The sequence below is a fragment of the Phoenix dactylifera genome, chromosome 1 (assembly GCF_051530095.1).
Source record: "Phoenix dactylifera cultivar Ajwa chromosome 1, Ajwa_hap1_PhDact_Kaust_v1.1, whole genome shotgun sequence".
Classification (NCBI taxonomy): domain Eukaryota; kingdom Viridiplantae; phylum Streptophyta; class Magnoliopsida; order Arecales; family Arecaceae; genus Phoenix; species Phoenix dactylifera.
The window spans coordinates 1,731,351-1,745,733 of record NC_143190.1 but is presented as its reverse complement, the minus strand read 5'-3'; the positions used below and the strand labels follow the sequence as shown (position 1 = coordinate 1,745,733).

Below are 14,383 nucleotides of genomic sequence, written 5' to 3'. Positions count from 1 at the left end.
ATCAATTGGAAACTGGAATGACAGTCCCCAAAAGAAATGGGAACAAAACAAGCAGCAAAAACACCTGAAATCAGCTTAAAAGATTATTCTACAATAATATCCGTAGGATCTAAATATACGTAGTTACATGATATATTGTTAATGATGCATTCAAATAAAATATTTTTTTGATGATTAATTACGAACAGCTATTTTACAATGCTTTGATAATTGATAATTAGGGCTGCAAATGGGTCAAGTCGGATCGGATCCTGAGTGACTCCGATTCGATCCAGTTTCTTATTCGGATTCTAATTTTAGACCCAGACCCGACCTGGTTGTAAATTAAGTCGGGTCGGATCGGCTCCATGCCTACAAATTTTGACTCGACGGGTTATTTAGGTCGGGCCAGGTTCGGATCGGGTCGGGTCGGCTCCATGCCTACAAATTTTGACTCGACGGGTCTAAAAAAAATTGACTAAAAATAATGGGTAAGGTCGGATTCGGATCCTGATCAAAATTGGGTGGACCAGATCTGACCTAAAAAATAAAACGGATCTAAATTTAGGATCCGACCCGACTCCACGAGTTCTAAAATTCGGATCCGGCCGGTCCGACCCATTTGCAATCCTAAATTTATGATAACTGACTACATCTTATTTCCTATTTTATCTTGAAGCATCCCAAATGTCGAGTTGGAGGAAGCTATCGGTCTCCGGCCTCTCACTCCTTTGCAGACGATCTCGTCTTCCTCCCAATCTCCACCTTGGTTCCCATTTGTCGAGGCTCCATAAGTGCTACTTCCCTCCCCACTTCGTTTCCTGCAGTGGCCACCATCGTCTCTTCCCGGAATCTAGGGTTTTTGGGAGGTTCTCCTGCTCATCGGAGTCCGGAAATGGCAGGTGCTGGAACTGTGGAACTGCGGCAGCCTTGGCTGAGCCATTCCTCTCTTGCAGGGCATGTGGAAGTGTGCAACCAGTTGACCAATCTGTGGACTATTTCCAGATTTTTGGGCTGTGAGTATTCTTTGAATCATATTTGTGCTCTTATTAGGGTTTTGCTGGGTTTGTTTTGGATCCTGATTGCTTTCACTCATCATAATGTTAAAAACTTCAATTTTTTGGTTCAGCGTTAGATATTAATGATTTCATTTATAGAGGTGGGATAAAATCACTCTTTTTTTTTGAAAAAAAAAATGTGTCATGGTCGGGGAAAAGTTGATGGCAACTTGGATGCACATATAGAACTTACCTCCCTAAGTTGGATTATTTTTCCTTTCTTCTATTTTGATTTGCTGAGTAGTGAGTGGTGAATTGTTAAGAAAAAGAAAGAATTATTAAATTGGATCTTACCCTTTGATAATGAAGCACAAATTAGATAAGATGAGTAGCAATTGCTAGTTGGAAAGTTTGTGCAGGATAAAGGCACTCAGAAGGTGTACTTACCATATGGGTAGGTTCCTCAGAATGCTTTCATAATCAAAAATATTCAGTTGGACAACCGGAACAAAGTGAAAAAGTGGAAAGAATGTTTGAGAGACATACACAAAGTCTTTGCATAATTTCATCCTTCTCCTTTTCCACTTGGAGGAAAACAACTTCAAAGTGCTGACAAAAAGAGCTCTAGGTAGCTATCAGCTCATTGAAGCCATATTCATGATTTGGATTAGGTTTCGTAAACCTATATCAAGGTTTTTTTACGGGGGGAGGCTCCACTGTATTTTGTGGATTGTTATGTCATTTCTGAATATTAATTGCATTATACATTTGTTTGAAGGAATTCTTCTCTAGCTTGTTTTACAATAGATTTGAAGAAGCCTTTTATGACATGGGTTAATGTTGGTCCAGAGGTTACTGAAATCTAGCGGGCACTCATACTCGAGAATATCGCTTAGTGTTGCTTTGTTTGGAGTAGATTATAATACAAAGTGACATGTTGTAGACCACCATTTAGCCCTGAAGGGACTGTTGATTAAGAGATCCAAATGTTTAGGTGATGGACCAGTTCATTGTAAACTCAGAGAATGGGCTAACCCACCAATTGAGAGACCAACTGAGGAAGAAGCAAATTTCAGGGAGATACCAAGCTTCTATGCTTCAGGTTATTTGGAGTTGCATTAGGTTAGATTGTGGGAAGATAATGACACTCTTAGACCTGTTCTTTGGTACCAATCAAATTTTGTTCATGATTGTTAGCAGATAATAGAATTTTTTTGGTGCAAATTTTTACCATATGAAAGTAGAAAAATGTTTAACCATATGTAATTTGTAAAAATCAGAACTGATTTTTCAGTATTTGTTTGTTTAGTTTTCCCTTCCTCTCCCCCCCCCCCTCTCTCTCTCTCTCTCTAATGAAACCACATCCGTTGGCATAGATGATTATAAGCCTAAATGCAATTAATTTGCAGAAATTCTGTTGTATGCATAAATTAGATAATTTGTGTGCACATGATTATATATATATATATAGATATCCAGATTATTATTGTATTCCCAGTCATACTCGTTATGTGTGTACTAGTGGTTGCACATGTGTGGAGGGATGTGAAGGGCCTAAGGTTTTGGTTTGCCTTAGTAGAGCATGACTTCTAACAGCATTTTATTGTTATTCCATTTTTGTTCTTTAAAAATAACGGTATGAGTTTATTTAATATTTGTATGCTAATGTAATGATTACCAGAAAAGTTTTGTCATGAGAGTTGCTAATCACTTGTTGAAATGACTTCGCTCTGCATTATTGAATATATTGTGTCGTTGTTTTAATTTAAATAGGGAAAAGGGATATGATATACCGGATGGCAATCTTGAAGGCAAGTACAAAGATTGGCAAAAGAAATTACATCCTGATTTAGTTCATTCAAAATCTGAGGTTGGACCACCTAGTCACAAACTTTGGAGTCACATTATGATTTATGGTTTGAATATCTTGTATTGAATCAACATTTTTTCTTGATTTTATTTAGAAAGAAAAGACTTTTGCTGCTGACCAGTCTGCTCGAGTGAATGATGCATACCGCACACTCAATAAATCACTGTCAAGGGCGTTATACTTGGTAGGCCTTTTATGTTCTTAAACTCTTAGCTTTTCCTTTTTGATGATTTCTTTCTCTTCTGATTTGTTTTGTAGTTCTTTATGGTATTATCTTGCTTGTTCAGCAGTTGAATTATAGAGCACCATATTTGCCTGTCCGTTTGAATTTTAGTAACTCAACGTTTGTCATGTTCAAATGAAAAGGAAATTGAGATACTAGCAATTCTTCACATACATAGCCTTGTGGTTTTACCTTAGGACATGAATGATTAGTTATTGTTTGTTTGCAAGTTCCAGTTCCTCTGTCCATCCAACATCAATATGGGAAATTCATCCATTGAGGATGACTAAAGAGTTCTTCCTGATGATGTGTAGCTTTAAAGTAGTCTCATTTATGCTTGACTACTTGAGGATGTGTCTTTCATGAATGACCAAGTATTGACAATTGCGGCTGGGAACAAAAATTAAAAAGAGAACTGCAAATGTGTAAAATTGTAGGTTGTTAATAGATCTTTTAAATGTGCAGAGATCTTGAATTGAAATTCGTTTATGGAAAATGATGGTAATTTATGAGTATTTTGAGAACTTTCTTATATATTGCTATCAAGACAAATGAGATCTGTAGAAATTTGAAGCATCTGAACACCAAAAATATAATGAAAATTCCTCCTTGGCAACAAGAAAGTAACTCTTAGGTTAGAAATTCCAGCAATATCAGTCTTGGGGACAATCATCTCTTGTATTTTTGCGAACAATTCTTATCTTATTAGTGTGTGATGGTTATGTCGAATCGTGAAAAAAGAAATCTGATTTTTTCTTGAAAATTTGAGAGTGATCTCAAAAAGGTCGAGGACATTCTTGCAAGTAAGTTCTTGTTAAATATTGTTTAGATGACTTTTGGAAAGCTAGTTATCATGAATAAAGCACTTATTCAGCATACAAGCAAAAACGATGGTGCCATTTTCAGCCAATCCAATGGATGTTCAATGTTCTTGAAATTGTCTTGAAATAAATAATTTTTTACTCAAAGCTTACATAACAACCATGAAGAAGCAAGCTATGATCATTTTAAGGATTTAATTTTTGTCTTTTTCCTGGCTACCAGATGTCTGTGCGACTGGGTATTGGATTTGAATGAGTAGATTTTGGTAATTGGAGGCCTTTGAGATCTCCCTGGGGCTGAAAATGAATTGAATACAAATTAGATACTGGTATATCCATATCCATATCCATATTTCTTTCAGTGGATATGAATATGGATTTAGATATTAAATAGATACCAAAATTAGTATCAATATTTGTTCTAAACGGTACGGATACAAATTAGATATTATGCATATTCAAACTTGTTCTAAACGGATACTAATACAAGAAAGATATTAGCTATATCCATATTTTCTCTATCTGCATACGGATATAAGCCTTTTTTTGGGATATAAATTGGATTTCGAGCAAAATTCAATAATGAAAACTAACAAAAATGGCAAATCATAAAAGATGGGAGCATAATCCACTATCAAGATCTCACACCATGCAAGGGTGACTAGGTAAAGATTTGAGGCATAGTTACTAAACATGCATTGAGATCGACCCAGCCAAGGGTCTGAGTCTCGAGTCCAACCAGGTTTATATTAATATATCATTAAAAAATTAAAATTATTTAAGATAAATATGTAATATAAAAATATTATTAAATTTTTCTATATTAAACACCACCATTATAAATTATCTATTATTAAGAGAACTAGTAAGAAAAATTATATAAAAATATGGGAATATATAAAATTTATTTATAATTTTTAAATACTTTAAAGAACGAAGTTTTGAAAATTTCACAAAGAATAAATGAGCTATTTTCATTTTTTATTTTTATCAATGGAAAAAGGATTATTTATGAAAAATACTTAATTACTAAAAATGAAATATCACATCATATTTCAAATTTACTATGTTTCATGATGTGAATAACTTATAAGCCTAATGAGTTATCATTATATAGTAGTGTTGAATTTGTCTGAGTTGTTAAGCACTTGTCAACCAAATCTGATGTCAAAAGTTTGATTCTTCATACAAGTAGGTATTTACTCTCTTTTTTTACTTGATATCTAGTTCTAGATCTGGCAAAATTCACAAGCATGTATCCAAATCCGTATTTGGATCCGATCAATGCCTGCAATTACCCACTTATCAATTGAGATGGAGGGGGCAAAAATCTCTCTCAAAACCTAATCTAGTGTTTCTAACTTCCATATAAGTGTCCTAACTAGCTCACGCCCCTAATGCTTGGGGATACCAAAGGAGTAACTAGAAGGAAGTCACCGGGGAAGAAGGTTGTCATAGAATAGTGATCAAGAAAAAGTTATATTCTGGATCTTCTCTTTCTTTCTTCCTCTTCTTTGTCATTCTCCTTCTCTGGCGAGATGAGAGACTAACTTGCTATTGCTATTGCTATTGGAATTACAAGGAGTTGATGGGATTTAGAATGAATCTAGAAAGGAATTTGAGATGTTGGGTGGGAGAAAATTGATATGTGATTTACATGATTCAAGCATGGTCAACCATAGTTGAACCAGTAAATCATGACCTGGCGGCCAAAACGAGCTAGGCCAGGTTAGTGGTTTCCAAACGGTATTGGATTTTATTGTATTTCTATTGGACTTTTGGGCCATGTTGGGTCCGCTAAGGTTGGATAAAACATAGTACATCAGAAATAACTAAGTCAGTTGGGTCTAGTGTTGGCCTATATCTTTCACCTGGACCATGTTCAAGCTAGCATTTGTTTCCTTGGTTTGGTGTGATGAACCTGGTTTGGCTTGAATAAGGCCTAGGTTTAGTTGTTTATTATGATTCTAAGGATTCCTCTTGGTTTGGAACTTTGAGTCCAAAGCATATGCACGCTCCACTGAGCAAGCTTCTGTCTAATCTAATCTTTCCTATTGTAACCGTGAATCTGTACGCTTGCTTCCTCCCTTGTAAAAGAAAGAAATCATATAACTAATGTCCCAAATCCTAGCAAGAGAGGCTCTACATATTGGGGCTTAGATCCCTTGATTAATAGACTTCTTGAAGCTTTTGAGATAGCCGCGGTCAGTGTGGCTAGGACTGCAAGCCATGGTTTGTGTTACTACGTAGGTTCATCAAGGCATTGGTGTTGGTTATTAACTATCCGTGACGTGAGATAGTTGATTGCTTCGGAATTGGACTTGGTACTAGAAAAGTTGTGCACAATGTTGGAATGATGGGGGACTGCATAAGCACCTTCGATTGCATCAAGTCAGATTGATTGTACATTGGAGGAATGAGAACAAATTGTTGTCATCAATTGACGACGATAATGATAGTAGGTCTATTGATGTTGATGATGATAGTAACTTTGACAATGTTAATGTTGGCGTGGACAAAAGTCCTAATAATGGTAATTTTGATGATGACAACAATGATAATGGTTGCTTGGTTGTTGGAGTTGCTACCAAAAGAGCTATATCAGGATCCGTCGATTCGACCGAACCGGTGTACCGGTGGGCTCCGGTACTGGTTGGAACCGGTGCCGAACCGGAACCAAAAAAAAAGCAACGTACGCACGCGTCCGCGTTTTAGCCACAGAGTGGCATTCACACGACCCCGCGTGGGTTCGCGCTCGCGCGCGGTGCCGCGTGGGCTTGCTGCCTTGTGCGAGTCCCCGCACGAGCGCGGGGAAACCGGGCGAGCGCGGGGAACCGCCCTCCTATGGGTGGAATCGCGCGGGGGACGAGCGATTCCCCGCTCGTGGGCACGCTGCCCCGCACCGGAAATTTTTTTTTCTTTTTTTTTTCCTTCCCTTCTTCCTCCTTCCCGAACCCTCTCCTCCTCTTCTTTCTTCGTTTCTTTTCCCCCTTCTCCTGCGAGCAAGAAAGGAACCATTGGGAGCGCTGCGCGCGCGACGGGGTGCTCAGGAGGGGGTCGGCTCGAGGTAAGTCGAACCGTCTTCTTCTTCTCCTCTTTCTCTTCTTCTTCCTCCTCTTCCTCTTCTTCTTCCTCTTCTTTCTTCCTCTTCTCCTCTTTCTCTTCTTTCTTCTTCCCCGCTCGATTTCGGCCCTGAACCGTGTTTTATGTGGCTGTACCGTACCGGTGGGGGTCGGTACTGGTACGGTAGGTGTTGAACCGGCCAGTACGGGCCGGTTCAGCAGACCTTGAGCTATATGCATTGTTGGAGGGACACAAGTCCTTGACCGCACCTTTAGTCACATCCAATTAGCTGAATTGCACCTTGGAGGGTACAACCTCATCATACCTTGCACAAAAAGGCTAGAAAGAGGTTACTAATTAGGGCCCATGGCACTGCTTAAATGCCTAAGATTTTTCTAATGCACAATAGATGTGGGATTTAGGACACACCAAGACGAGTCCTCATGCTCTGCTCTGATTAGGGCTGGCAAATAATGACCCAACCCAACCGACCTTCAATAAATAGGTTCGGGTTTGGGCTAAACAAGATCGGATAAACAAGTCTATCCTTTGACCTATATATTAAATGGGTCGGCTTTGGGTTCTAGGATCATAATCTGTTTAATCCGTTTAACCCATGGTTTGCTGTACCGGTCCGTACCGGCTGGTACGGGCTGGTACGTACCGGTCCGGCCTGGGACCGGTACCGGATCAGTGTGGAATCCGGTACCGGTAGTTTATTGTTGAAGAACCGGTACGAGACCGGTTCGGACCGGTACGGGACTGGTTTCGGATCGGTCCGGGCCGCCACCGGTACGCCGACCGGTACCGGTACGGCGGACCTTGGTTTAACCTGTTTAACATTAATCATGTCGGGTCGGGTTAACCGAATTGGTGCCCATGCCCGAACCCGGTTGCTCCTACCTCGCTATTATTCGCTTCACTTATGGAGAGTTCCTCGTTGATTTTGAATGGTTAGGGTTAGGGTTTCCTAGACCCGTTCACTCGCAATCTCCTTCCCCTCCAAGCCCCTCTGCCTCCACCTCCTTATGGCCATTCCCTTCGACCTCCCCAACTTCACCTTTTGGTGTGCGCGCCTTGCCGTCACCCGATTCATCTAGTCCCTCTCCGGCTGTGTCTCTTAGAGCAATTGCTAATTCCAGGCGAACACGAGCCCTCCTACCTTGTCGATTTCATGATCGAGGACACCCTCTACGAGATCATCAAGATGGAGTCCAGCATCCCCATGCCATCGGAGATCCGCGACCTCAAGAATGGCTGCCACCTATTCAACTTCCTCGTCACCACCTAGGACGCGCTGACCTCATCACTGTGGCGACTTTTCCTCAAATTCTTCCCTCATTGGCGGCCAAACCATGGAAGACTTGCATCAACAAGGAGCCAAGACGGAGGCCAAGTCAAGCCCAACCTTGCCAAGTGCTCAACCAACCTCGCCAAGTGCCCACCTAATGGCCATCGAGGTTAGCCACTTTTTCTTATTGCCTTGCCAAGCCAAACCTCACACAAGGCTTGGCGAGAATCATTCGGATCCCTTGGCACTGGGCTTGGCACGCGCCAGACTTGCGCGTCCGGCCAAAGGCCGCGTGCAGGGGTTTGGCACGGCCAGAAGACCGAGCGCGCATGGAGGCAACAGGCGCACGGCCACTAGCCTGCACGCACATGCATGGAGCAGGCACACGGCCAGCAGATCGAGCATGCACACTAGGATCAGGCGCGCGGCCAGCAGACCTAGTGCGCGCACGAGGACCAGGCGCGCAGCCAATAGACCACGCGCGCATGCATGGAAGAGGCGTGCGGCAAACAGCCCGTGCGCGCACGGCCAGGGTGCCTCAGGCCTCGGTCGGCGCCCGCGCGCAAGGGAGGAAAGCGTGGCAATCGGCCCCGCGCGCGCGGCCTTGGCGCCATCAGGCCAGTCCGGCGCGCGCGTGCCAAGGAACGGGCGCGCAGCAAGCGCGCACGCATAGAGCGGGCGCATGGCAAGCAGGCGCGCACGCGCGAGGTTCTTGACCGCGCGCGCGGCCCCCCGACCAGGCGTGCCCAGGTGTCCAGCGCCAGCCAATAGCCACCAACCGCAGGCCAACAGCAGGAAACTGCCGGCCAATGCAACAGCCAATCCGCAGGCCATAGCCACAGCCAAGGCAATGCCAAGAACCACCAGCCAAACCAAATAGCAACCGAATGACAACCATGTCATCTCATCAGCCATCCCAAGAGCAAGGTTTGCAGCGGTTGCCAACAAGTTATCCAGCTATGGAGAAGATAAAACTGCAGCAACATGGCATTTTCCCGTGCAATGTAAAGTTCTATATAAAGGCCTAAGTGAGGAGAGTTTAGGGGTCTTTTATCAGCCATTGTATTAGCCACTTTTAAGTGTGTTCAGCCGCATAGGCTTGTGTAGGCATAGTGCCTAATTCAGTCCTAAGAGACTTGGGCTAAGGTTGGGTAAATCAACCCTCCTTAGATTAGGCTAAGGTTGAGATGCCATTCCCTCCTTAGATTCATTTGTAATCCTTTCTATTAGTGGAATCAAAAGCAACCAATTGTTACCTTCTTCATCACATTGAGTTGTCATCAATTGCCGAGATTGCCTAAGGTTCCAAGAAAGGTTTCATTCTCCATTCTTAGCCAAGTAGAACTTGGAGTTAGAAGGAGTCACAAGTGCCAAATTGCCAAATCAGCCCGGCGTTACTTTAATTCGGTCAAGGCACAACATCAAAGGGTCAAGCCAAAGGAGCAAAGGGGAACACATTGGTGTGGTTGGAGAGTGACCGACGCTAGACCCCACCACACTGTTGTGGGCGGCGGTGCTGCCAGGACTCAGTGGAGCACAAGTAAGCAAAGATGGCTTGCCACTGGATGGTGAGAGGCCTTGAAGGATGTCGTGGAGCTCACGCTAAAAGTGATCAAAGAGAGTGGGATAGCCTTCAGTGGGTGCAGGCCTTGCAGCAGAGGTCCTCAAGGCCCTTGGGCATGGGGACGACATAGAGGTAGGGCTTGATTGGGGTCAAGGATTAGGGTCTCCAAAGATGCCTCCTCCTCCCCCTTTACAAATCCCCTAATCCCAAGATGCCTTCCCTGAGGGCTCGGATTGGGGTCGCCCACTACTACCAACAACTAGAGGAGAACGAGGACAAGGATGATTGAGTCTCGCTTTCCCCTCTGCAATGCCTATGATGATCCCGTAGGGTCTTTGTTTAGTGGCAAGGTTTTCGTCATTTGCCATGGTTGCATCTACCTACTATGTCGGCCTTGTCTCGACGATGAGACCAAAGAGGGGCATCAAAGCTATCTCAGGTGCGGGAGCCTTCTGTCCGCACTGCTTTGTGTATGGTGCTTGAGCTTTCCTTGAAAAATTTCATTTCTTTGTGATGTTAGGCATTTTGTTTTGGCTGACGTGGAGAAATGGATGCTCTAAAATTTTGTGTTGGTAGAGGTTCCTTTTTATGGAGATTTTTTTTTTTGCTTTAGTACTAGAAGTTGTTTGTTTTTAGTCGTACGTGTACTTTATAGATGTGCGGAACTTGATCACCGTTTATCATGTGGAATTGACTTGAATACTTTCTTTGAGGTTAATTTGTTCGATTATGAAATACAGGCTTTAGAACTTGCATGTCTCGTGGGGCTGAGCCCTGTGGGATGTTTAGCTGTCTATCATGTGCTTGGCTCATGTAGTTGGATTGGGAGGTGTGACACAATGATATCCTACTTGATCGGTTGTGTGTTTGAGAAAAAAAAGGAACTGCAGAATCATCTTTTCCTACACCACTATTGTGAACATATTATATACAATTAATGTCAAAAGATTGAAATAAACCAAACTATTTTGGAGAAATTTGTGAGGACCTAAGAAGAAATGCAGTTCAGTAAGCAAGTAGGACACTAAGTGGTTTTTTTGTATCGGTATGCATATGTATGATTTGTCAGTTACCAATATTTCTTGGATACAGTGAACATGTGTTTAAGATGGTTATTTTAAGATATCATTATTTTAAAAATCAGTAGAATATTGGCACTTATGGGATACCTCCAGGGACTTTCTTAAATGATAAATGTTGACATATTCATGATGGACGTAATGGTGGCCAGTTTTGGAGTTTGTGATGTTATTGTTATGGAATATAGTGTGTATATTAGATGACTTGATGTTTATGGATGTTGATGTTATTGTATGGAGTTCTATGTTTTATTATAGCCTAGTATGCTTTGTGAATGCCTTTTGTACATACTATACATACAACATATATTTGTTACCATATTGCAGACTTGTGGTATCCAGTTTTTTCAAGATTTCTTGTATTAGTATATCTGTATTTTCCTGTATCTATATGCCTTCTCGGTGTCCATTCTTCATAAATAATTTATTTATTAAAAAAAATCACATGTATTAAATGAATCAGACCCTCAAACTAGAGAAGTCTATGAAGACCAACTTAGTAGCACTATAGCATCTTACTTTGGCATAACAAGGTAACCATAGGGATGATTGGTTGTCGAATGCCTTGTCGCTGCTGGTGTTTTGAAATGGTTGGGGTTAATTTTTCACTGCTATTGGTCTGCATAAAACTTGATTGAATTTGGTAGTAATCTTATGTCTGGTTGTTGTTTTGGAATAGATCCTTGAAAGAGAATGAAGGCATTAAATTATCATTTATGCAACAAAGTATTCTCACAGAAATAATAGAACCTATTGATAGAAAATATTAAGAGAAGCAAAAAAGGGATTAAGACACTTTGTTACTACAATTTAAGGTCGAAGTAGGAAATGATATGAGGAAAGGGGTTCCTTGCGGCTAGGATACTTGGCCAGTAGTGATTTTATTCACAGTAGGGCTCTTGGGTCTCACAGAGAGAGAGAGAGTTGGTGGGGAGAAGGCCATCGGTTGCTTTTCTTATGCATGTTTTTCTTGCAGAACATACTCTTGAATTACAACTTTTCAAAGTGGATTCCAGATCCACCACTTAGGTCAACCTAGGCTGACATATAGTCGATTTCATGAGGGCCAACCTTACAAGTCATGTTGCTTGTAATAAATTGTGCAGGTTTATTGTTCCTTGGGCTGTATAATCATGCTTTTCATTGTTTCTGGTTTCTTACCAATATCATCCTTTCATTGTTTGTGGCACAACTAACTCCAACTAACCCAGTATTAAGTTAAAGCTATTGCATGAGTACAGGTTGTTACAGCTTGCCACTTTACATGACATGAATAAAAGATCTTATTTCGGTATCTATGTAGATGAATCTGTGCTAATACAGAAAAACCTTACAAAAAGGTGGCATGGATCGTGTAGTTTATATGGTGTCAGTTACTTAAAAGACCACGATAGTAGAGTTGCATTAACAATGTAACTTTTTTGTGTGAGATTTCTGTATTGCACTAACTTGTTTTGTTGTTACAAGTTTCAACACAACAAATGGCCTGACATTTTTTGGAAGTTTCTTGATGTCTAGTGACTTCTGACAGATGCGACTCGAGGGTGTACATGTTGATGAAGAAAAAACAGTCATGGATCCAGATCTGCTTGCTGAGGTAATCTGCTGCAGATTCTCATTTAGTGCAGGGAAAATTATGAATTTTTTTACTGGGTTGTCTCTCCTACCATATGTGACCCTAATTCTTTGATGCTATGTGTGGTCTGCCCTTGCTACCATTATCCCTTCCTTCAAGTGAACTTGAAATCCATTTATGCCTTCTTTCCTTCGTAAGTCGGAAAGGTTTTCTTTCACTGAAAATACTCTTTGACCTACTGTCATGCACAGATGATGGATATCCGAGAAGCTGTTGAAGAGGCCAGTGATTCTCATGCTCTAAAGCAGTTACAGACCCAGGTTTATCAGAGTGCCTATTTGCATTTCCAAAGCATATTTTATATTTCATAACCCATATACCTAATTATCATCTCTCATTTCCCTTGATCTAATTCTTGTTGTAGATAGAAAGAAAATTCGAAGCTTGGGCAAACTCTTTTCGGGAAGCTTTCAAGAGGAAAAACTTCGACGATGCAATAAATTCAATACAGAGAATGAGATATTATGACCGGGCAATTGAAGAGATCATAAAGAAGCTTTGATTTTAGTTCTTATGTAATATTATCCTTAACCAAGTTGGATTAGAAGGTCAGCTGGAAGCTGTTGTTGGAAAGGTCCACGGACCAGGGCCTTACCAAGGTGGAGATAGAGTGTTTTTATCTTTTCTCTCCCCCTTCATATCAATAAGAGTTGATTACAATCTCATCTTGATAATGTTACGGGGCATATCTATCAATAAGAATTGATAACAATTTGCAGTTTCATCTGAAAACCCTTGATTCAATTGCACTATTCACAAAATAGCCTTTTTTGGGGCACTTCTGCTCCAAGCAAAGTTTCAGGTCCCTTGGTTTGGAATAATTGCCACCAAGCTGACAGGAAATGTGATGCCATTTGTTTCTTGCTGAAAAGGCTGTCGCCAGGGTTTATATGTGAGGAAGATGCCTGCAAAAAAATTATCATCTCAGCACCAGTAGTGATTAACTAGCATGAAACTCAGAGCTATGCACAGGATCAAAGTATATAGGTTGTTCGTTAAGCATTTCTGTATATATATGTGAATGACTGTAAATTTCGATGTATGTCAAGAGCTAGACATAAGCTGAAATTGGCTTCGCAGCTGATCTAATACAATGAGATCAAATGAGCAGACCTACCGTAGCAAGTGCGAACCAAAGAAATTAACTTCAAAGGATCCCAAAAATAAATATCCAACCTGCACAAAATGGAAGTCCAAGAGCAACCGTCCAACATTTTGATGTCTGCGTTTCCAGCAGAAGTTCCAAAAAGTTCTGCTGAAATCACCTCCTCCCTGTCGTCACGGCTGTTTCCTTCAATGCTTGAATGTGCCTCCAGAGCCGGCTGCAGAATCATTTTTGGTGGTGCATTATCTCGAACCTCATGCTCGAACGAATGGCGGTGAGAGCATGGCCATCTAAATGTCAATAATTTTTCTCATTCATGGCATTGGTATAAAGAAGCACCTATTCAAGCTGGTTTGAAGAGAGAATAGCATAAGTGCGGTTATTTGCATAAGAATGTCGCCAAAAAGTGTGAAAGTAATTTGAACAAGGATCTGCGCATAGTTGATCTAGAAAGGTTCAGATTACAATGATACTTGATCTAGAAAGGTTCAGACTACAATGATGCTTGCAACCTGGAATATAATTTTGCCTAGATCAATAAGGTTCTTTTTTTTATGAATTCTTTTATGACTATTATAATCATGCAGGTCTAAAGAACAAATCCAAGGACAAGTATCTTAGGAGTCCATTGCTTGTCCTATTTATACGAGGATTTTATTTTTATCTTTGTTTTTTATCTCAATTTTAGTTGGAATAGTTTGTCTTTCAATATTGGCCTGTTATAGTTAGGTTGAGCCTTAGGCTTAATATATTT

The 14,383-nt window shown here is 41.0% G+C and overlaps 1 protein-coding gene across 1 annotated transcript; it reads left to right on the top strand.

Annotated features, from left to right (window-relative positions):
- Window positions 1-637: 637 nt before the first annotated feature.
- LOC103705745 (DNAJ heat shock N-terminal domain-containing protein) lies at window positions 638-13,248 on the top strand. Its single transcript, XM_089928979.1, has 6 exons — window positions 638-995; window positions 2,751-2,847; window positions 2,942-3,031; window positions 12,420-12,485; window positions 12,716-12,784; window positions 12,889-13,248. The coding sequence occupies exons 1-6, from the start codon at window positions 667-669 to the stop codon at window positions 13,024-13,026; spliced, it is 789 nt and encodes a 262-aa protein (XP_089785105.1). The 5' UTR covers window positions 638-666; the 3' UTR covers window positions 13,027-13,248.
- The last annotated feature ends 1,135 nt before the right edge of the window (window positions 13,249-14,383 follow it).

What these genes read in the sequence shown, in the direction of transcription:
- LOC103705745 (XM_089928979.1), top strand. Translation starts at nt 667, where the DNA reads ATGTCGAGTTGGAGGAAGCTATCGGTCTCCGGCCTCTCACTCCTTTGC. An exon ending in TATTTCCAGATTTTTGGGCT is followed by an intron (nt 996 to 2,750) that starts GTGAGTATTCTT and finishes TAATTTAAATAG; the next exon opens with GGAAAAGGGATATGATATAC. An exon ending in TAAAGCAGTTACAGACCCAG is followed by an intron (nt 12,785 to 12,888) that starts GTTTATCAGAGT and finishes TTCTTGTTGTAG; the next exon opens with ATAGAAAGAAAATTCGAAGC.